Here is a 20,823-nt window from a genome sequence, read left to right as displayed (position 1 = left end):
TAAACCTGTTGCCAACATATTAGAATATGTATGTTGTGTATATGCCGTATATGGCTGTTGAACTGATGTTGTGTGCCAAATGTTTCAGCACAATGTTGTGAGCAAGACCATTTATAATTTTGTGTAAGAACACTGGAAAAAATATATCAAGAGCCTCAAAAGTTGTAAAGGAAATGGGTGGGCTGGACATCCAGCAGCTGCTGGAATTTGATATCAGCAGTGATCTACCTGAAGATAAGCTAGAGGAGTTGTACTCTGGCATAGATGCACTGAAAGAGAACATTTCAGGAAAGCTAGACAAAGATCAGCTTGCTCAGCTAGTCATTCTAGCTCAATATGCCATGAGATGCAAGCAAGAACAGGTATTGTATAGTTCCGATTCTTGCCTTTTCATGGTCTTTATCAGGCATATAGCTGCATATCCTTCTGTACCAGTGTGGAGCCAGTTGCAAGTCTACTGACCATGCAAGAGTGATTTTTTATGGAACCTAGTATGCCATTCTTGTCATGAATGTACTGGCCATGTGCTGCTGCCCATTCTTGGACTGCACCTTTTATTGTAATGTGGTCAGCTAGTTGTGCAACCCACAACTATTTGATATAACACAAGTCCTTTAGTCCTGCTCTTTCTGCTGACATGCTCATTGCAAAGTGACTGCCAACTTGAGTAGAATGCAATCTGTCTGTATTGAGTCCCTATCAGGGATCCTGTATACTGTTGAACACACTTAGTCACAGGCTCAGCCTCTTACCAAAAAGTCAATTCTTTCCAGTCCAAGTCCAAAAGTCCACTCTTTTTTACTTGACACCCATGCTGACCATTTCAAAACCCAGAAATCTGTGGTGGTGGGTTTTCCCTTCTACTTCACAGACAGTTTCATGCATGGGCTGAGTTTAAATTGCACTGACCCTTCTTTGGTCAAACTTACTCTGGCCATTCAAAGAACCTCTTAGTGATAGACTGACAGTTGTCTGATATATAGTGTGACCATTGCAACAACTAGTGATGCTTTAACACAAGGTCTGCTAATGGATGTGTGATGACACCTTGGTATCAACTGATGATACCAATGATTCTCCAAGCCCACCGTGATATGTACGCTTGGCTGTCATAACATTTCCATTCTGGATCTTCAGCTGTCTGTGGCTGTCGAGGAGATCGAAAAACGTGCAGAAGCATCAGGAGAAAATGAAGAGCTTAAACAACGCAATTCAGAACTTCAGAAGCTGGTCAACAAGTACAAGAGCAAGGGTGCAGGTGGGTTGTTTTTTATTAGTTGGGTGCTATTTCCGTTGTCATGGAGCATGCTGCTATCATACATTTGCTTGAATTTCAGGTTACTCATTATTACTAAGCCTTGGTGTCCTTGAGTCTCGACCCTACACGGAGCTGGCATGTTACATATTCAGTCGTCGTGATGAGATGTTCGTCTCAGTTGTATGCGTTGGCAACCAGTGCTGGAAAACTCTTAAGGTAATACACCTGAACCATTGATGACGACGTCTGCTTGTATGTCTAGTATTGTGCTGCGTGCTACTGCGTGCGGGTATATGGTGACTGTAGCGCGAATTTTCTGTTCAGTGCTGGCGAATGGCTGGTATGAGCGTCCGGGTGGTGCCGGACGAATGGCTGGTGTAATTGTCCGGATGGCGCCGGACAAATGGTTCGTGTGAGTGTCCGGATGGTGCTGGACGAATGGCTCGCGTGAGTGTCCGGGTGGTGCTGGACGAATATTCGTGTGAGTGTCCGGAGGGTGCCGGACGAATGGCTCGTGTGATTGCCTAAGTGATGCCGGACGAATGGCTCGTGTGAGTGTCCGGAGGGTGCCGTCCGCCGCAGACGCCCGGGGCGTGGAGCTCAGGACGGAGGTGGAGGAGCTACAGGCCGCCCGCAGTCAGCTGAAGAAGGACCTCAAGACCAAACAGCGGCAGCTTGATGACGAGAAGCACGAAACGGACAAGGTATGGACGGAACGGTGTTGTTGGCGCCGACGGTAGAGGAAGGCGACGATTTTTCTTTGTGCTGTGCAGGAAAATTCTCACTGTTTCAATGGAGTATGAGCTGGATAATAACACAGCAATGCGAATGTCGTTCCAGGACCCGAGTGGGAACGCCGGGGGGCTTATCCTTGGGAATGGTCGACGTTCCCCTGCCAGAGGTCAATCGAATTGGGCATGTGGACCGTGTTAAGTGTTGCGGGCGTCGTGATCTGTGCACGATAGTTGCCGTCCTATCACATGACAGCTGGAGACGGGGCACGCGTCGACGGCGGCGGCCATGTGACAGCGATCACGCTGCGGGCATGACGGTGCGTTTCAGCTGTCGGCGCGTGTGGAGGAGTTGGAGATGGAGCGGCGCGAGCTGCGGCGCCAGGTGGAGCAGCTGAACGAGACCCTGGACGAGCTGCGTCGCGGATATGACTCCAGATCGGTAGGTGGGCACGCCAACGGTGGCGGGAGCCGGCCGGCTCGTGCTTGCTAGGAACGGCGTCAGCGTCGCTGGTTTGCGGTTGAGAAGACGAGAAAACAGCCACGTTGGATGGCAGCGGCCGCGTCGACCAGCTGCGAGTCAGGGACGCTGATAGTGTGGCGAAATACAGTATAAGTTCTATGAATGCTATTCATAGGTACAGGGCGTGAAATTCGTTGGAATATCCGTCAATATTTGTCTGTCAATCTGTTGGGTATCACGTGTTTGGTACCGATCTATCAAAAGAGCCGTTCGGTCACTGTCACTCGAGCCTGTATTGATGCTGTGTGATGGCGGGCAGGATCCTGAGGACGCTGGCGAGCACCAGTATGCGGAACTGATCCGGCAGAAGAACCAGTACATCAACGTGCTACTCGACGACGTCGAGGTCCGGTAGTGTTCTTTCCGCACGCTCAGGTGTCAATGGCATGTTCGTGTGGAACCGTGCGGTTCAACTAAGACCATCTGTCAACGTCGAGATGATATGACTGCCCAAGCGGCCTAGTAGCGGTGTGTAAGAGGCTGAATCTGCTGTTTGGTAGACGCTTAAACGATAACAGAACAGCCTCGAGCTGGTGCGTAATCGCAACTTACGTATTTCAATGTCGTATGTGCGTTTTCATGAAGAAAACGAAGAGAGTGAAATCGAAAAAATCGGCTTTTAAGTAGTACGTGTTGAACAGAGACAGACACACATGTTGTCGTCCACAATACTCGCGTGGGTCCAAGCGGCTGAGGCGCCTCCGGTCTCGCCGCCGTCTCCAGGCGCACGAGAAGGACAAGTCGGAGATGAAAGCTCAGGTGGTCTCACTGCGCGACCAGCTATCAGAGGCCACGCGCCAGATCGAGGACATGACGGCCGAGTTCGAGATCTTCAGGAAGCAGCCTCGGCCGGCGCCGCGCGGCGAGCAAGGTGTGATATCACAGCCCGCAGTGCTGCTACCTACTGGCGGTGTCTGACCGCGGCTGGGCCAGTTCTGGACTGGCGGCTGGCGGCGTCTGCCACGGCTGGACCAGCTCTGGACTGGCGGCTGGCGGCCTCTGGCCACGGCTGGACCAGTTCTGGACTGGCGGCTGGCGGCCTATGGCCACGGCCGGCTGGAACAGCTCTGGACCGGCCCGCAATTCAGACAGCTCTCACCAGTGTACAGAATCGCAATGAAGCATGCGTCTGATCATGGTGTGCGTGCGTCGACCTGACGAGGCGACGCTGGTACTGAAACAAAGTGCCGATCGGAAGGCCAGGAAGACCCTGACTAGAGGTGTCCATGGGATCGGGGAAGCCTCCTTTTCGTCATCCGGTGGTGCAGCTCCTCCCGTCTCCTCTCATCCCCTGTTCTCTAACGCTCGGCTCCCTCTGTCCTCTAACGTTCCCCTTCCTCTGTCCTCTAGTGCTCCTCTTCCTCTGTCCTGTAGTGCTCCCCTCCCTCTGTCCTCTTGCGCTCTCCTTCCTCTGTCCTGTAGTGCTCCCCTCCTTCTGTCCTCTAGCGCTCCCCTCCCTCTGTTCTGTAGGGTTGCTCGTGTTGTGGACTGTGAATGTTAGAGGTGGTCGTTGCCTCGGTGCGGGCCTGCAGTGTCGTTCGCATGTGACGGGAGTTTATCCGTCGAGTCGCCGACTGATTCGTGCACCGTCCGCCAGATGGCAGTGGCGAGGCGGCTCGCACCATCCAACGTCTGGAGGCGCAGGTGGCCGAGCTGCAGGCGGTGAAGCTGCGTCGCGACCGTCAGTTTGACCAGCTGTCGGCCATCGTGGAGCAGCGCACTGAGGAGTTCAAGCGGCTCATCACGGACCGCGACACCGAGATAGAGGGTCTGCAGGCCGAGCTGCGCCGCGCCAACGTCAGGGTAACGCCCCGCCAGCGTCCTCACTGTAGACTAGGCAGGACTTGTGTGCCCACAACCCATGCGTGTTTCTCGGCTTCCAGTCGCTGCGGCTCGTTGTCAGCGAACTCCGCTCTTGCCAGTCAGCGTTTGTGAACGCTCGCCTCACTGGCATGCCCCTCGCCATCAGCCGGGCCCTCAGCCGTTGTATTCCGTGCTCCTCGCCATCAGCCGGGCGCTCAGCCGCTCTATCCCTTGCCCCTCGTCATCAGCTGGGCCCTCAGCCGTTGTATTCCCTGCTGCACGCCATCAGCCGGGCCCTCAATCGTTCTATCCCGTGCTCCGCGCCATCAGCCGGGCCCTCAGACGTGTTGTCCGTGTCCATCGCCATCAGCCCAGCCTGGGCTGTTCAGTCCCGTGCCCGGCACTGGCCCAGCTGACTCTCGGCTCGGCCGCCGCCAGCAGACGACACCAGACGTGGACTCGGACAAGCGGCGCATCGGCGAGCTGCAGCAGCAGTGCGAGCAGCAGCGGCGCCAGCTGGCGACGCAGCAGGCGGCGCTGCGCCGTGCCACCACCGACATGGAGACCACCACCCGGCTGCTGGAGCAGAGCCGCGAGCGTGGCACCACGTCCAGGTGAGGCGGCCCTGCTGGGTGGCGAGGTCGCGCCGCACGGGGTCGGCAGGGCGTCTGGCTGGTACCGCTCCACACCGACCGGTCGGTCAGTGGGCACTGCCGCTCCGGGGTCAGTGTCAGTGGCCGATGCCGCGTCAGACGTGACGTCTGTGGTACACCGCGTGGTGCCAGCGGCTCTGTCGGTGTGCCGCGCCACATGAATCGAGATGTCGGTGTGCCGCGCCGCACCTGACGCGGCGTGCTCCGCGTCTGGGCCGGAGTGAGCTGGCGCCCAGCCGGCGTCCCTCTGACTAGCGACTCGTTTCCTGTGCTGGACAGCGGTGAGCCGGCACCGAGCTCGCTGCTGGCCGTGCGGGCCGACCTGGCGCGCGCCGAGGCTCAGGTGCGCCAGCTGACCACCCAGCTGGAGGCCACCGAGCAGCAGGCGGCCGACTACAACGATCAGGTGAGGCGTCGGCCGGCGGCGGTCCGTCCTTACCGGCTGACTGAGCGCAGCACGCTCGCGGCGGCGCTGGGTTGTCTAATGTTCTGGAGCTCGGCGGTAGAACGATGGGGGAGTGGGCGTGACGACGAGGATGCAGAAAGTGACCTGAGCCCGGGTCGTTGTGCCCTTGCGTTATCCGATCCTGACCGGTGTTTGCGGACCAAGCTGACAGTCAATTGATGCAATCGATGCATCCGGTCGAATCGATCTGAGCCAAGGCACCCTGACCTGACGCGCCCTGATCCGATGCCTCCTAATCTGATCTGACTCCCGACCTGACCTGTGACCGGGCTACGAAAGCCGATGGAGAGCGAGGCACGCCTGGCCTGTTCTTTGTCCATGATTGCATCAGTGTTCTGATATGCGGTGGCGAAGCTGGCAGTGAAAGGGCAAGAGTCCATGGAGGACGGGCCCGGTCTTACCTGACCTGACCTGACCTGACCTGACATGACCTGTGCGCAGGTGACGGAGCTGACGGTGAAGCTGCGGGAGGTGATGGAGGGCGAGTTCGGACTGTCGGAGGCGGTGGCTGAAATCAAGGAGTGTCAGCGCCAGGTCGGCGTGCGCGACCGCCAGGTGGCCGAGCAGAACAGCTACATCAACCTGGTGCAGCGCCACCTCACGGAGCTGGTGGACGAGAACACGGGACTGAGGTGGGCCGCCACCCCCCGCGCCGCCGTGCCGCACCGCCCGCACAGGCGGCGGCGGCAGCATTGCCACCAGCTGGTGTGTATGCGCGTGGGGCACGAGCTGATGTCCCCCCCCCCTTGTCACTCTTGGCGCTGAGGGCCGCGTAGGCAGTGACGGGATGCGTCGAACTCCATACTTCACTTCCGTTCCAGCCCGCGGGAGTACGCACTGGCGGGCGCAGATTGTGTTACGTTGCGACCGGTGCTGACGGCCGGACGTGTTTTGGCAGGAGCCGCCTGGGCATGGAGCCGCACGAGGCCGCGGACCTGGTGGCCAATAACGCGGGCAAGGAGAAGCTCGTCCACGTGCTGGAAAGGGAGGTGGAGAAGCTCGAGGAGGAGAGGATAGCTCTAAAATTGGAGGTACATACCTGCGCGGCGAGGGAATCGACGTTGGTAATCAGAACTCGTGTTGGCTCTGGTTACTCATCAATCCGGAACATTTGTCTCGTGTTTGTCTGTTTAACTACCGGATGTGAATCGATTGCTTTCAAGGATGGTTAGATGACGGTGAAGTCTTAAAGCCTGGTTAGTCTTGATACCTGTTGAGAACGTCTGAAGCTCACGTATGACAAAAACACATGAAGCCGTCTTACTTGCGATGCGCGTTTCCGACATGAGGGCATCACCAGCCAGTCATCTGTAGCCTGCGACGTTTGCGGTGCTCCTCGACCGCGCCGTGCGCTGCCGCTGCTGCTCGTCCGGGCTCCTAAACTTGCCAGTGTTGGGCCCGCTGCCACTGGAGGTGTCTGCCTCTGGTGTATCTGGACCGCGCCAGTGTTGGGCCCTCTGCCTCTGGACGCGTCTTCCTCTGACGTACCTGGACCGTGCCAGCGTTGGGCCCGCTGCCACTGGACGCGTCTGTCTCTGACGTACCTGGACCGTGCCGGTGTTGGGCCGGCTGCCAGCGGACGTGTCTGCCTCTGACGTACCTGGACCGTGCCGGTGTTGGGCCGGCTGCCAGCGGACGTGTCTGCCTCTGACGTACCTGAACCGTGCCGGTGTTGGGCCCGCTACCAGTGGACGTGTCTGCCTCTGACGTACCTGCACCGCGCCTGTATTCCGCCCGCTGCCACTGGACGCGTCTGCCTCTGACGTACCTGGACCGCGCCAGTGTTGGGTCCGCTGCCACTGGATACGTCTGCCTCTGACGTACCTGGACCGCGCCTGTATTAGGCCCGCTGCCACTGGAGTCTGCCTCTGACGTACCTGGACCGCGCCTGTATTAGGCCCGCTGCCACTGGAGTCTGCCTCTGACGTACCTGGACCGCGCCTCAGCCCTTCACGGCCGCCGCCTCCGCCGCCAGAACCGCAAGCTGAGCCGGCAGCTGATCTCGGGCGGCCAGGCCGGCCTCTCGCCGGACGAGATCCGCGACATCTGCCGGCAGCGCAAGGAGTTCTGGGAATACGTGCGCCGCCTGGGGCCAGGTCAGCCGGTGCCAGCATACTCCTTATCGATTTTGCCCGCATCAACGGTCCTCAACATAAAGCGCCAGTGTCTGGATTGGGGTGGACTCGCTGCACCTCCCTGCGCCTCGTTCGAATGCTCTGAGACGCGGGACGTTCTGCGCACTCGACCGCCTCGTGCACCGTTTGTTGAGGGCGTTGGCCGTCTCACACGGCCGTCGTGGTCCGCTGCGTTGTGCGACTGGAGGTTCGGCCGAGCTCGTCGTGCGCTGCAATGGGCGAGCAACGCCTGGCATTGCGCGTGATCACAGCTCCGGGTCCGTCACAGCGGCTATGCTCTACCACCATGCGAAGTCGCCATACAGGGCCAAACCCTTTGTCAAACGCACCGCCGCTGCTGCCTCCCCCTGCTGCTGCCCTCGGTGCCGCTGGTGACGGCGCGGGCGTGTTGCAGCGCGGCCGCCGGCCAGCCTGGAGCGCACGCCGTCGGCCGACGTGTTCGCTCGGCTGGCCGGGCTGGAGGCGGAGCTGACGGCGGCGCGCGAGCGGCTGGCAGAGGCCGAGCGGGCCGCCGCGCTCGCCCGGGCCGAGAACGACCAGCTGCGTACCGGCATGCGCGAGATTCTCACCAGCATCCGCGAGCAGGACGGTAGGGCGCCACGCGCTGCGCCAGCGTGTGTTGCAGCGAACGTGCCGAGGAAAGAGCAGCTTCTGCGGCATTGGCGATATGTCTGCCGGACGATAAGATTTCACTATCGCACATGGCCTCTTTGTAGTGAGGGTCCTCAGTACAGGTGTGTCAGCGAGCCGGTTTGGTGGGCTGAACTCGTTGCGTCATGATGTCTTTTCTCTTCCGCTTTGTGCCTCCTCGCTTTGAACCCTGCGGACTATTGCTTTCAAACATGATGCAAATGACTGACGCCTACGCCATCCTTTTTCCCTTGAACTCTCTCTCTCTCTCTCAGCTAGACTGATGATAAGATTGTGGCGGCGATGGTCAGTCGTGAAGGTATGCCCTGCCTGTGCTGCGGTTGGGCTCTGTCGCCGTTTCACTTGTGGCCGCGCCGGCAGCGGTGAGCGCCGTCAAGGTGGCGGCGCCCTCGCTGGAGGCGCTCCTGCAGGCGATGGACACCCGCAGCCTGGTGGGCCAGTTCCACTCGGCGCTCGTGCCCTACTCGATGCTGCAGCAGCTGGAGGGCAAGAACGACGAACTGCGCAACCAGCTGCGCGCCGCCAGGTGATTTGGCGCGCTGCCTCGTTCCGACGCCGGCTCGGCGGGAGCCCGCTCAGTTCAGCTCCGGCCGTTTGGGGTGGGATGACGCCGCCCCGCGCTGAGCAGACCCGGATCGTACCGATGGGTGCGCTGTGCTTGGTGTAGTGGTCTGTCCTGTCCCGGTGAGTTCAGCTCTGCCCGCCTGCTGTCCCGCGCTGCTGTGCGTTGTGCCGGGTGTAGTGGCCTGTCCTGTCCCCCTTAGCTCAACTCTGCTCCGCCTGCTGCCCCATACTGCTATGCTCTGTGTCGGGTGCAGCGGCCTGCCCTGTCCCGGCTAGCTCAGCTCTCCCCCGCCTGCTGCCCCGTGCTGCTGTGTTAGACCGCAGAATCGTGACAACCGCCGGATCTCTGGCCGGTCTTTGCTCAAATTTTTGACTCTATTCTCGCCGTTGGACAATATGAAATGCATGTCGACGCGCGTAGCCGGCCTGGCCATGACGTCACAGTCTGCTGCACCCATTATCATTACGGCGCGGCCGATTCACACCCGCCCCCGTGATCCAAGCCTGGGGCTGAGACATGACAGCGGCGGAGCCTGTGTCTGCCACGCTCTTAGCCGGAGCTCCGGTGCGCCCCCAGAGCCGAACTGCGCGGCGCCAGCGTGAGCTCGGTGCCGGCCGGCGGCGACGCGCCGGCGCTGGAGGCGCTGGCGGCGGGCCTGGTGCTGCCGCCGCACCTGGCCGCCTCCAGCAGCCGCGTCATCGGCCAGCTGACCGGCCAGCTGATTGTGGCGCTCAAGGTAGCCGGGGGCGTGTCGGCAGCGGCGACCAACCGGACTGGCTGGTGATGACCCGGGGGTCGGCTCAGCCGTCGTGCGGTCGGCCGGCTTGGATACGTGGCGGGATGACTGGGTCAAAAGTGTTTGGTGACTGGATGCTCATTTAGCGTAGCTGCGTGGAAGACCGACGGCGCGTTCGGTCAAGCGCTGCTTACTCGTGTCGGTACACTCCCTCCTCCCCCTGCGCGGCCTGCCACCATGGCTGTGTTTAATTCAGGCTTCAAATGTGTATCAGATGCACCACAGTTGCTGTTTAGTCATAATAAGACTCGGAGCAGGGTTTTGTAGCTGTAAGCACTCTCCATCTGCCGCGTGTCCTCGCGTACGGTGGCCGGCTGCCAGCCTATTCTCGGCAGTGCCAGGCGGCAGCCTTGCCAGGCGCAGGCGGCGCTCCGGCCGATCGGCTGACCCCACCGCTCACCAGCGCCGCCCTCCCGCCAGGCTCTGGACGACCACGGCCGGGACGGCCAACAGGCGCGCGCCGAGCTGGAGACACTGCGGCAGAAGTTTGCCGTCTTTCGCCACCAGATGGGTCTGCTCTACCGACAGCGCGCCGAGGACGCCGACAAGTGGCAGGCCGAGCGGCGACAGCTCGAGCAGCAGCACGAGGAGGCCAGCTCGGAGAACCAGGTGCGGTTGGCGCGGGCATGCCGGCAGGTGACAGCGCGGTGGCCTTGACCCGGGCCGGGGCGGTGCGCTGACGCGGCGTCCACTCCCACCAGGTGCTGCGGGCGCAGCTGCAGCAGCTGGAGGCCGGCGCCTTGGCGCTGCAGGCGCCGGCGGACGAGCAGCGCACTCGAGTCGCCGAGGTGCACCGACAGATGGCACTGCGCGTCAGCGGGCTGCTGCGCGCTGAGCGCCGGCTGCGGCTGCTGGCGTCGGAGCGGACCGAGCTGGCGGCGCGGCTGCACCGGGCCGAGCAGGAGCTGCAGCAGGCGCAGCTGGCCACCGCCGACCGCCTGGCCGCCCTGCGAGCCGACAAGGTGACGTCGGACGGCCGACCGGCGACATCGGCCGGTCCGCCACCGGCTGGCTGTGGGGAGTCGGGCGACGAGCCGGAGCAGTCATGATAAGACTAGATTCTGGGATCTGGCTGGCAGTCCGCACTAGGGTTGGCGGAGGAGGGTTAGGACGGTTGCATTGGCATCGCTCCGCTCGCGTGGGGTGCTGCGGTCCGCAGCAGCGCCGCGGCGGCGACGTGGAGGCGTGCGCTGTCTTCGTGTGAGGTATGTTTGTGGGATCGATGAATGTCCAAAGACTGCCAGTGAACTTTCTGTCCCCTTTTTTCTTAGGCGAAGCTGGAATTCCAAATCTCTGTTCTACAACGTGAACTTGAGAAGAGTGCCCCCCTGTCAAAGGTCACAGAGGTCAACAGCAAGGTGGACGAGGTGACAGCAAAATACGCTACGATGCTGTCAAATCAGGAGAAGCTGGTAAGTTTAAGTTGAAACTTGGTCTCAAATAATGTGCGTGTCCCTCACGCCCACGACAACCCCGTCTCTTATAATGAACCGAAAATATTGTTCGCCCAGCTCATGCCACTCGCCAGATAATAAAAAAATGTGACTGATTGCGCTCCATGGTACAAATAGACACCCGCGGTGTGCGGCTCGCTCTCCCGCACCGGCGGCGGTGGCTTGATAGTGGATGCAGCGCGCGGTTGTGACGTCGCGGACGGGCTGGCGTGCCTGCTGGGGTGAACGCCGTCCGGCCGTTTGAGCGCCGTGCCCGCGCCGCCAGCTGGGGGAGGAGCGCACCAGCCGCCTGCTGGAGGCCGAGCTTGCGCTGCTGAGGCAGCAGCTGGCCGAGCAGCAGCCGCCGGCCGACCCCGCCGCCGACGGCGACGACCAGACCACCGCTACCGACGAGGTGCGCTGGCCCTCGCCGCCCCCCACCGCCCCCGCTGGCCCCCGCCGCCCTTGCGCCGCCCCCGCTGGCCCCCACCGCCCTTGCGCCGCCCCCGCTGGCCCCCGCCGCCCCTGCGCCGTCCCCGCGCCGGTCCTGCGCCGCTCGTGTAGACTGTTTCGGGCCCGCCGAGAATCACAGGCCTTAAGGGGGTGGGGGTGCTGCGAACGCATGTCAGTGCACTCCTGGGCCGGCTGTTAGCGCTCTGGTTTCGCGCTGAGGCAGCCTGGCCTTCTGCGCTCTGTTCAATTGTGAGACGTGTGATTGGGCTGATGTATGGAAGATAGGAAGAGGATTAGGGCGGGGGGGGGGGGGATGTCAGCCGAAAATTATCCGCCTTGGTCGTGCCTGCAGCCGTGACTGATGCTCGCCCACTCCCACACACGTAAAGCGCGCCCATTGTGCCGCAGACGGCGCTACGCGCTCAGCTAGCCGAGATGACGTCACGCGAGCAGCAGCAGCGCCGGCGCGCCGACCATGCCGACCGTGTGGCGCAGCTGCTGAAAGGTAGAAAGGAAGCTGAAAGGTAGTCGGCGTGGCCGGCCGACAGGCTGTCGGTGGGGGGCGGGGGAGCGGCTAACAAGGCCTGCTGTCGTCTCGGTAGGACGCTCGCGGCCGCGTGGGTGGAACACCATCGTGTTGACGTTTTCTTCCTGTTTGTGGGAGTTTCCTGCGGCGGCCGGCGAAAGAAGCTACCTCACCAGCGCCAAATCTGCATGCGCGTGCAAGTTTTTAAGTATTTTTGTCAGCACGTCAACCTCTGACGCTAGCGTCGCGGACCGTGTTGCAGACCACCTGGCTGAGTGCGAGGGGCGCTGTGCGGAGCTGGAGGGTCGTGTGGCGGAGCTGGCGGAGGCGGGCGCCGCCGGCCGGCTGGCGCTTGCTCGGTTGGCCGATCAGCTGACTGAGACCCCGGCCGCAGAGGCAGCAGAGGACCCGGACCTGAGGCGGCGGCTGGTGAGTCACGTGATTCGGTTCACCAGGACCTGAGGCGGCGGCTGGTGAGTCACGTGATGCAGCTCCTCAGGGCCTGAGGCGGCGGCTGGTGAGTCACGTGATGCGGTTCACCAGGACCTGAGGCGGCGGCTGGTGAGTCACGTGATGCAGCTCCTCAGAGTCACGTGATCCGGCCCACCCGGATCTCAGGAGGCGGCTGGTGAGTCACGTGTTCCGGGTCCATCCGGACCTGAGGCGGCGGCTGGTGAGTCACGTGATCCGACCGACAGGGCTCGGCTGCAGCGGGTTACGGCTTACGAGTACGGCCGACCCTGGCGTGTGCCACCCGACGCTGGGACCGGGCTTGAGCTGGACCGGACCGGACCTCCACCGGACCCCGGCGGCGGGCGTGAGCTCACCACCGCTGTTCGCTCACCTCTCACCGCTGGGGCCGACTCAGCCGCCGACACTGCCCCGCCGCGGCTGGGAGTGTGCGGCCACCTGTTCTGCCCCGGCCCCGGCGCCTGTCTCTGACCGGGCCCGGCTGACCTGCAGGTGGAGGCCGAGGGCGAGCGGGACCGGCTGAAGAGCATGCTCGACCTGGCCGCCGGTCAGCTGAGCTTCCTGCGCGCGCAGCGGCTGGCCGCCGAGGAGGCGACTGACAGACTGCGCCAGGAGCTGACGCAGCTGCAGGACAAGGATGACCTCCGCTCCGTCATAGGTCAGTCTACCCGGACGTCATAGGTCAGTCTACCCGGACGTCATAGGTCAGTCTACCCGGACGTCATAGGCCAGTCTACCCGGACGTCATAGGTCAGTCTACCCGGACCCAGCAGCCAGCCTCACGTCTTGCGGCAGAGGCTGGCTGCTGGTCCGCTGAGGAGCAGTCTGCTTGCATAAGTCCGTACCAAGAAGTCAGTACCGATGCAGCATGTGGCGTGTCGAGCTTAGTGTGCTTACACTTCCACGGCCACGTACATGCCAAGGTCTAGTGGTCAGGAGTATCGTAGTATCATATCATGGCATGCCGTCATAGGCCAATTGGTCAATGCCCTAACCACCGTCACCGACGCTCCGCCATGATGATGGTTATTCCGTAATGCGGTCAAGTCCCGTCATTAGCAAGCCAACAGGCTAGGATAGGTTATTCGGTGGTCAATTGGGCTGGTGGGCTCAATGGCACGAAGTAAGCCTTGCGCTTCGATAATTGTGATTCCATTGCAACTGGAACACCGACCCGGGCTGACTGACTGACCCGGTACAACCTTGAACAGGAGCATGATACAGACCACCATACGCACGTCCGTCACATAACGGTGATAGGCTGGGACGTAGTTGTATTTTGCCATCACACGCTAGTACCAAGCCGTCGAGGGTTAGTCTCGAGCCTTCAGAGATCAGTACAAAATCACCAGAAATCTGTACGATCAGACCAGAAGCCATCTCCTGCTGGGGGAAGGACAACACCGCCCGCAGACCTGGGCGAGTTCCGGGCCTCTGCTCGTCACGTCCAACCTCAGAACAGAGCTGAGACGATGCAGTCGGCTGGTGTATCTCCAGCTCGCCATTCACATACAAACGGCTGTGAGGAAGCTCCCGGGCGTACGCAGTATGCATATTTGCATGCCAGCCGTGTGGTGTGTGTCCACGCGGTGTGCGGCAGCGTCAGCGTCGGCAGCTGGCAGCGTGGTGGGACCTGGCAGCATCAGCGTCGGCAGCTGGCAGCGTGGTGGGACCTTGCAGCCTTCAGCGTCGGCAGCGGGCAGCGTGATGGGACCTGGCAGCCGTCAGCGTCGGCAGCGGGCAGCGTGATGGGACCTGGCCGCCGTCAGCGTCGGCAGCGGGCAGCGTGATGGGACCTGGCAGCCGTCAGCGTCGGCAGCGGCAGAGTGGGACCTGGCGCCGTCAGCGGGCAGCGGGCCAGCGTGATGGGACCTGGCGGCCGTCAGGTCGGCAGTTGACGGCGTGGTGGACCTGGCAGCATCAGCGTCGGCAGCGGGCAGCGTGATGGGACCTGGCAGCCGTCAGCGTCGGCAGCGTGCCGGCGTCACGTTGGCGTCATGTCAGGCCCACGGCACCCAGCTTGTAGCCCCAGAGGCGCGGGTCGGCGCGCGGGTCGGCCGGCTTCTTGCGCGACGGCACCATGGAGCGCCTGTAGCGCTCCAGCAGAGCCAGCACAACCGCGCGCGGAGCTGCGGCTGTGCCGGCGACAGGTCGGTGAACTCGCACGGGTCGGCTGCCACATCGAACACGCAGGCCTCCAGCGCAGTTTCGGCGTGGGCTCGGCCGGCCGCGGGCCGCCACCTCACGGCCAGCTGGCGGCCGCAGGTGCGGCGGCGCAGACGGCGTGTGACGTTCAGACCGAGCCGGCGCGCGGCGCGACCGGCGGCGGAGTCCACCATCAGGGCGTACAGGTCGGCGCCGGACGCATTGCGCCCGCCGCCGCCGTACCAGCAGTTCCACGGAAACGGCTGACCCGTCACCAGCTTGTACCGCCCGTCAAGCAACGCCGAGTAGTTGGTGGCCGGGTCGATGTTGTGCAGTAGGCGGCGCGGCGCGGCGGGCGGCGGCGCGGCGCCGCTCAGCGCCGCCCACTGACTGACGCCGTCCAGTCGGCGCAGGTCGGCCGCCCGGCCGCCGGCCGCCTCGTACAGCGTCGGCAGCCAGTCTGTGACGTGCACAGCGCGTGAGAGCGGCCGCGAGCGGCGCGGCAGGCGCGGGCTCCACACCAGTCCGGTGCCGCGCACGCCCCCTTCCCACAGCGTGTACTTGCCGCCGCGCAGGGGCCAGTTAGAGGCGGCGCTGGCGTCAACGCCCCCCACTGCGCCGCCGTTGTCTGTGGTGAACACGAGCAGCGTGTCGTTGAGGAGACCAGCCGCGGCCAGCGCCGACACCACGCGTCCCACCGACGCGTCCAGCTCGGACACCATGCCGGCGAACGCGCGCCGCCGCTCGTCCGTGATCCAGGGGAAGCGCGCGCGCGCCGCGGCCGGCGCCTGCAGCGGGGCGTAGGCGTTGCCGGCGTGCACCGCGTGGTGCGCCAGGTAGAGGAACAGCGGGCGCGAGGCGTTGTGCGCGCCTATCAGTCTCTCGGCTTCGGTCGTGAAGAGCTCGGTGGTGTACTGGCCGAACGCGCCGCCGACCAGCTCCAGCCCTCGCCGCAGGTCCAGCCCCCAGAGGGCGCCTTCGTGGGCCGTGTGGTCGTAGTAGTCAATGTGCCCGGTCCAGTAGCCGAAGTGCGAGCGGAAACCGCGACGCGTCGGCGTGTAGGCCTCCCGGTAGAAGCCCAGGTGCCACTTGCCGACGGCGTGGCAGCGGTAGCCGCGTCGCTCCAGGTACTGCGGCGCAGCAGCGCCTCGTCCAGGGCCAGACCGTACGGCTCGGCGCCATAGATGACGTCCGTCTGCAGGCCCGTGTGCACCGGCAGTCGGCCGGTGAGCAGCGCTGCCCGGGACGGCGTGCACAGCTGGTGCACGTAGTAGCGGCTCAGCGGCACGCCGGTCGCGGCCAGCGCGTCCAGGTTGGGCGTCGGGATCTGGTCCGAGCCGCGCAAACTCGCGTCGTCGAAGCCCAGGTCGTCGGCCACGATGAGGACGATGTGCGGCGGCCGGTGTCGGGCGGAGGCGGCGGAGGCAGCGACGGCGGCGGACAGGAGGCTCAGTAGACCGGCCGCCTGCAGCAGGGCGGCTCCGGTACGCATGACCCCTCCGCCGTGCATCCCTGCCGCCACTGCCGGGCCGGCTGCGGGTGGCTTGTCCGGCCGCCGCTGGAGCGCGCGAGCTGCCGACCGTCGACGGAAGCCCGCGCGGGTCACTGACCACGCCGCGGCGGACGGCCGCCAGCCGGCCAGAGAGGCGGCGCCAGCTCCGGCCGGGCATCGCCAGCCCGTCCGGAGGTCGGAGGCGGCTCGAAGTGACCAGCGCGCATGATGCGCCGCCAGCGAGCCGTCCAAATTGCCGGCCGGGTGCGGGGATGGACCTCAGGACCGCCACCCGGTGCCCGGGCCGGCGGGTTGGTGTCTCCCGTATGACATATTGTCTGCCGCCCCTGCGCTGCCTGCTATCAGTCGACAAAGCTCAGATGGCCTCTGTTATGTAAATATACGCTTGGAAGAAACACATTACTGTCAAACATGGGTAAACACCTACGGATAGTGGCAGACGGCATTTGTTTTAGAGAGCAATCTACGTCTTTGCTGGGTAAAATCTTAACCTCTCAAAAGACTTCATAGACACCGTTCTTCTGTTGTCCTCACCGCTGGTATTCCGGGCTGGCATGAGTCGCGTAGGCAATAGTATTGAAAAGTGTAGCATCGTTAAGGTCGGGAAGTTTGAAATGCGAGATTTTCCGTGCAACTCGGGAGATGTCAAAATATCCTTCCCCAATTTTTGTGATACGTATTTCACAAGATGTTTTCCAACATTCAACACCTTGCAGCATCCGGCGGGAAAATAGCAGACTGTCCGACTTCATTCCCTTGCTCTTAGCAGAGGGATATCAGGAGCCATCTTTGTCAGGATTTGGACGCAAACAGAGCTAAGCACACAGCTTTCGGCGGTTGACGTAAGAGACGTGGTTGATAATGTTGCTTGTTCCCAGTATCCCCCAAAGTACAAAGCCGCCAACGAAGTCAAGTTCTGCTGCTACAGCCTTTATACATACATACGTACATATATATATATATATATATATATATATATATATATATATATGTATATATATGTTTGTGTGTATATATACACATGTATATTATAAATATGTAAATAAAAATATGTATATGCCTTCTGGTATATTTCTTTAATTCCAAAATGAGGAGTAGGATGAACACACAGGCGCACGGTGAGCTCAGATATGAATATACACGGATGCTGCAGGTGCCAGACCGCGACGGTGACGGCAGCAGATCGACAGCGTGCTGTATTGCTCCGGCTTTCCGCCCATCATTATATGCATTGGAGTCTGGACTGATGTGCGCATCACCGCAGACGGCTGTGTGTGTCCCATGTGTACTCTGCGTGTAGGTGATGGTACAAGGTTGGTGATGCAGCAAGTTTTTTCAGCCTCGCTACACCAGCGCCTCTTGTCCGCGGAGCGGTCGGAAGCTGAAGTGCAGAGTCAGCTGGCCACCGCCAAGGCGGCACTGGTGTCGGCCGAGGCGCGCATCTACCAGGCGGAGACGCAGACGGCCAGCGTGCGGGTCCAGATGTCCGGTCTGAAGACTTCACACGGCCAGAAGATCAGGTCGGTCCCCGTTACCGCCGGACCAGCCGGTCGGGTGCTTCGACGCCGCAGTGGGGAGCGGACAGACTGCTTGCTGTGGACAGCGGTGCACCGTGGCGTGGCATTCTCACATGTCATGGCACACTTGGTAACGATGCCCGTCACTGTGCCTAGAGTAAAGTGCCCTATGTTATTCTTTGAGGACTGCACAGGGCCTAATGGTAGTGGCGGCATGGCGTGCTGAGCTCTAGTGTGCAGTGCTGCGATGTCAGTTTGAAATGGCTAGTGATGTATTGCAATATTAATAAAGTTGCTCGTGGTGGTGTTAGTTTTGCGCTATTTTTGTACTAAACGAAATGCTTTCTGAGCAGAACGGACGATGTTAGAGACAGGCGTTAGAAGATGACGTGTTTGGCTCTTACCCCAGTGCCCGGTTTACGTATGGATATGGTTTACATCCGTTCGCGCATTCCCGGAACTCGTAATTTGGACCCTGCGAAGCGACTGCCCTCGCTCCGTACGACCGCACCTAGTGTTCTTGCGACGGACATACTGTAGTCAGCTCGGACATAGCGCCCGCTGCCGTGTTCAGTCTCAGAGCGTATCTGATAAGCAGGGCCGGCTCAGTATCGGCCTCTCGGCCTCTCCCGGCTGACTCCTCTGCGGTTGCCAGGACGGTGCGGTGCGTGGTGCAGGAGCTGCGCGGCTGCCTCAGTCTGCCGCAGCGCGCCCTGCAGGAGCGACTTTGCCAGACGCTGGCCGGCCTGCTGACGCTCCGGCAGACGCTGCAGGGGCAGCTCCGCGCCACCCAGGTCAGCGACGACACACCCGTGCCACCATCCCTGTCCCGCTCCGTCTGCAATGCGCCGCGTGTTGAGCCTGCTGCTCACTCCGTACACATGTGTTGGTAACTGGTATTACGTTGATGCAGATTGCGCAGAGTTTGAGCGCCTGTTGTTCATTGTCGTTTGATTACCGGGGCCGCGGCTACTCGGTCAAGCGGCCCAGCAGCGCCTCTCGCCCACCCCTCGCTCTCTGCCGTCCAGCGGCGTAGCTCTTCCGTCCCTCCTTGCCTCTTGTCCAGCAGCGCCTCTCGCTCACCCCTCGCTCCCAGCGCCCAGCGGTGCCTCTCGCCCGCCCCTCGCTCGCTCGCATCGCCCAGCGGCACTGAACACCTCGCCGCCCACCGCACACTCGCCCGACCCGCCACTCACACCAGACGCCCAGACCTCTGACGTCATCTCAGCGTCACACCGGCTGGGCCGCGACGTGTGACGTCATTCCTGGGCAGGTCAGCCAACCATGACGTGTGTCACCACTGTGTGACGCTGGCCAACCGTGACGCGTAACACCTCTCCATGTGCCGGCAGGTGGCCCGTGACGCGGCTGACGGGGAGCGGGAGGGCGTGCGGGCGCAGAGGGCGCTGCTGGAGCGGGCGCTGCTGGAGGTGAAGGCTGGCGCGCCGGACGAGCGCGTCTGGGTGGAGCGCAGCCAGGAAGCCGAGCGGGAGGTACGGCGTGCCCGACCAGCAGCCAGCGGCGGACGACGGCAGCCAGTGCTGTCGTCGGCTGACGCGCAGACGGCCCCACGTGTAGCTGCGAAGACGTGTTTGTCTTAGATGAGGCCCGTTTGGCACGTTGAAGCTATTTTGCGTTGCTCTCTGATAGGGAAATGCACTGACCTGCTGGCCCGTGCGCTTGCCGTTACGGTCGGTTGCAAGTAATGAAAAGTGTTTCGTGCACACGACATCTCACTCGCCTGGGCGATTTTCTATACCTACTTATCTGACTACTCTCCTGTAGGTAGTGTATGCTGACAAAAGCTTTCGTACATAATGTACATGATAATGGCATGCACGGCGGGTGGGCATCGGAGCTCCGTGGCGCACAGACCGCTGAGGTGCGACGCATCAAGTGGGCACCGAATTCTGCACAACTCAGACAGGGCGTTTGTCGTGTGGAGAGTGCTGTATGCATTTTGGTGGGGACGTCGCTGCTATTGATATCTCAGCTGCAGTTACCGTAACTGTTAATCTACTGCTGGATTTACTTTAGTCCGGTGGTTATGAAGCCTGACACAGCGGGATAAGGACTGGACTGAGCCTACGTCTTGTGCCAGGTGACGTCACTACGACTACGCGTGGAAAGGCTGACGTCAGAGTGCAATCACGTGCGCAGTCAATTGGCTGACGAGGAGCAGCGAGCCACGGACGCGGAGGGCACCATCTGTCGGCTGAAGAACCAACTGGAACTTTACTTGATGGACCAGCAGGTAGACCGCATTGGCTAATTTTGCTTTGTTCGTGTCCGTATTGTATTCACCGTCCTAAATTGAGACATGCACGATGGGCCACGCGGAACATTGCAACAGCTGGAAGCTTGTTGCTGTACATGTTGTGCAACTTTCTTTGTCCGTCATCGGCGTTGTCAGGGCTGAGATACTGTGAGATACGTGAGATACTGTTCAATATTCCCGATGTGTTCTGGACTGACGGTCGGCGGCTGTGTGTTCCAGCTGGAGCCGGGGACGGCTCGGGAGGCGGCGGCGGCGCCGTCCCCGCTGCCGCCGGCCGGTCCCGGTGGCGCCAGAGCCAGCCGCCTGCCGGTCCGGGTGGCCGACCGGCGGGCGCCGCCAGACACGGCGGCTGTCGCTGTCACCACCGTGGGCACCGCCGCCGACCCCGCCGCCAGCTCGGCTGCCAGCTCGGCCGCCCGCTCAGCCGCCAGCTCCGCCGCCCGCTCGGCCGCCAGCTCGGCCGCCCGCTCGGCCGCTAGCTCAGCCGCCAGCTCGGCCGCTGGCTCAGCGACCGACCCTCCCGCCTCTCCGGGCAGCCCGGAGTCGCAGAGTCTCCAGGTACTCGCCTCGGGGAGATGCATACCTTGTCAGCTTCACCGCAATGTCCGCAGGCATCCGGGCGATGTGGACTGATGTGTTGGTTCTCTGGTGCAGTGCTTTGGAGCGCTTGAGCCGCAACATTTGGATTTATAGCCTTACTCGGTGTTTGGTCTGCTGGTCGAGAATCAGACACATAGCGGTCGGCGTGTAAGGTAAAGCGCTAACCGTTTTAGCGCGCCTTTCCACCGTGTTGGTACTAATGTATCTTGCCATTAGCAGACTTATCGAAACGAACAGCAAGCAGTCGAACTCTTGAAACATTAAGCCCCAGTTGATCAGTCTGTTGGTGAGGAGGCTGACGCGGCG

The 20,823-nt window shown here is 61.7% G+C and overlaps 1 protein-coding gene and 1 pseudogene across 1 annotated transcript; one reads left to right on the top strand and one right to left on the bottom strand.

Annotated features, from left to right (window-relative positions):
• The first annotated feature begins 139 nt into the window (after window positions 1–139).
• Window positions 140–2,779, top strand: LOC119096553 (ribonuclease Y). The gene is made up of 5 exons (XM_037219458.1): window positions 140–362; window positions 1,138–1,258; window positions 1,841–1,962; window positions 2,321–2,435; window positions 2,772–2,779. Exons 1-5 carry the CDS (start codon window positions 174–176, stop codon window positions 2,777–2,779), a joined length of 555 nt encoding a protein of 184 aa, XP_037075353.1. The 5' UTR covers window positions 140–173.
• Window positions 2,780–14,459: 11,680 nt separating this feature from the next.
• LOC119096552 (arylsulfatase B-like) lies at window positions 14,460–16,150 on the bottom strand (annotated as a pseudogene).
• Window positions 16,151–20,823: the final 4,673 nt, after the last annotated feature.

Source organism: Pollicipes pollicipes, unplaced genomic scaffold (genome assembly GCF_011947565.3).
Source record: "Pollicipes pollicipes isolate AB1234 unplaced genomic scaffold, Ppol_2.1 Scaffold_4295;HRSCAF=5057_pilon_pilon_pilon, whole genome shotgun sequence".
Lineage (NCBI taxonomy): Eukaryota > Metazoa > Arthropoda > Thecostraca > Pollicipedomorpha > Pollicipedidae > Pollicipes > Pollicipes pollicipes.
Note: the sequence above shows the minus strand (reverse complement) of the source record. Positions and strands in the feature narration are given on the sequence as shown.

Coding starts and splice junctions, on each gene's coding strand:
- LOC119096553 (XM_037219458.1), top strand. CDS start 174: ATGGGTGGGCTGGACATCCAGCAGCTGCTGGAATTTGATATCAGCAGT. Junction 1,259..1,840: donor GTACAAGAGCAAGGGTGCAG/GTGGGTTGTTTT, acceptor CGTCCGCCGCAG/ACGCCCGGGGCGTGGAGCTC. Junction 1,963..2,320: donor AGAAGCACGAAACGGACAAG/GTATGGACGGAA, acceptor GGTGCGTTTCAG/CTGTCGGCGCGTGTGGAGGA.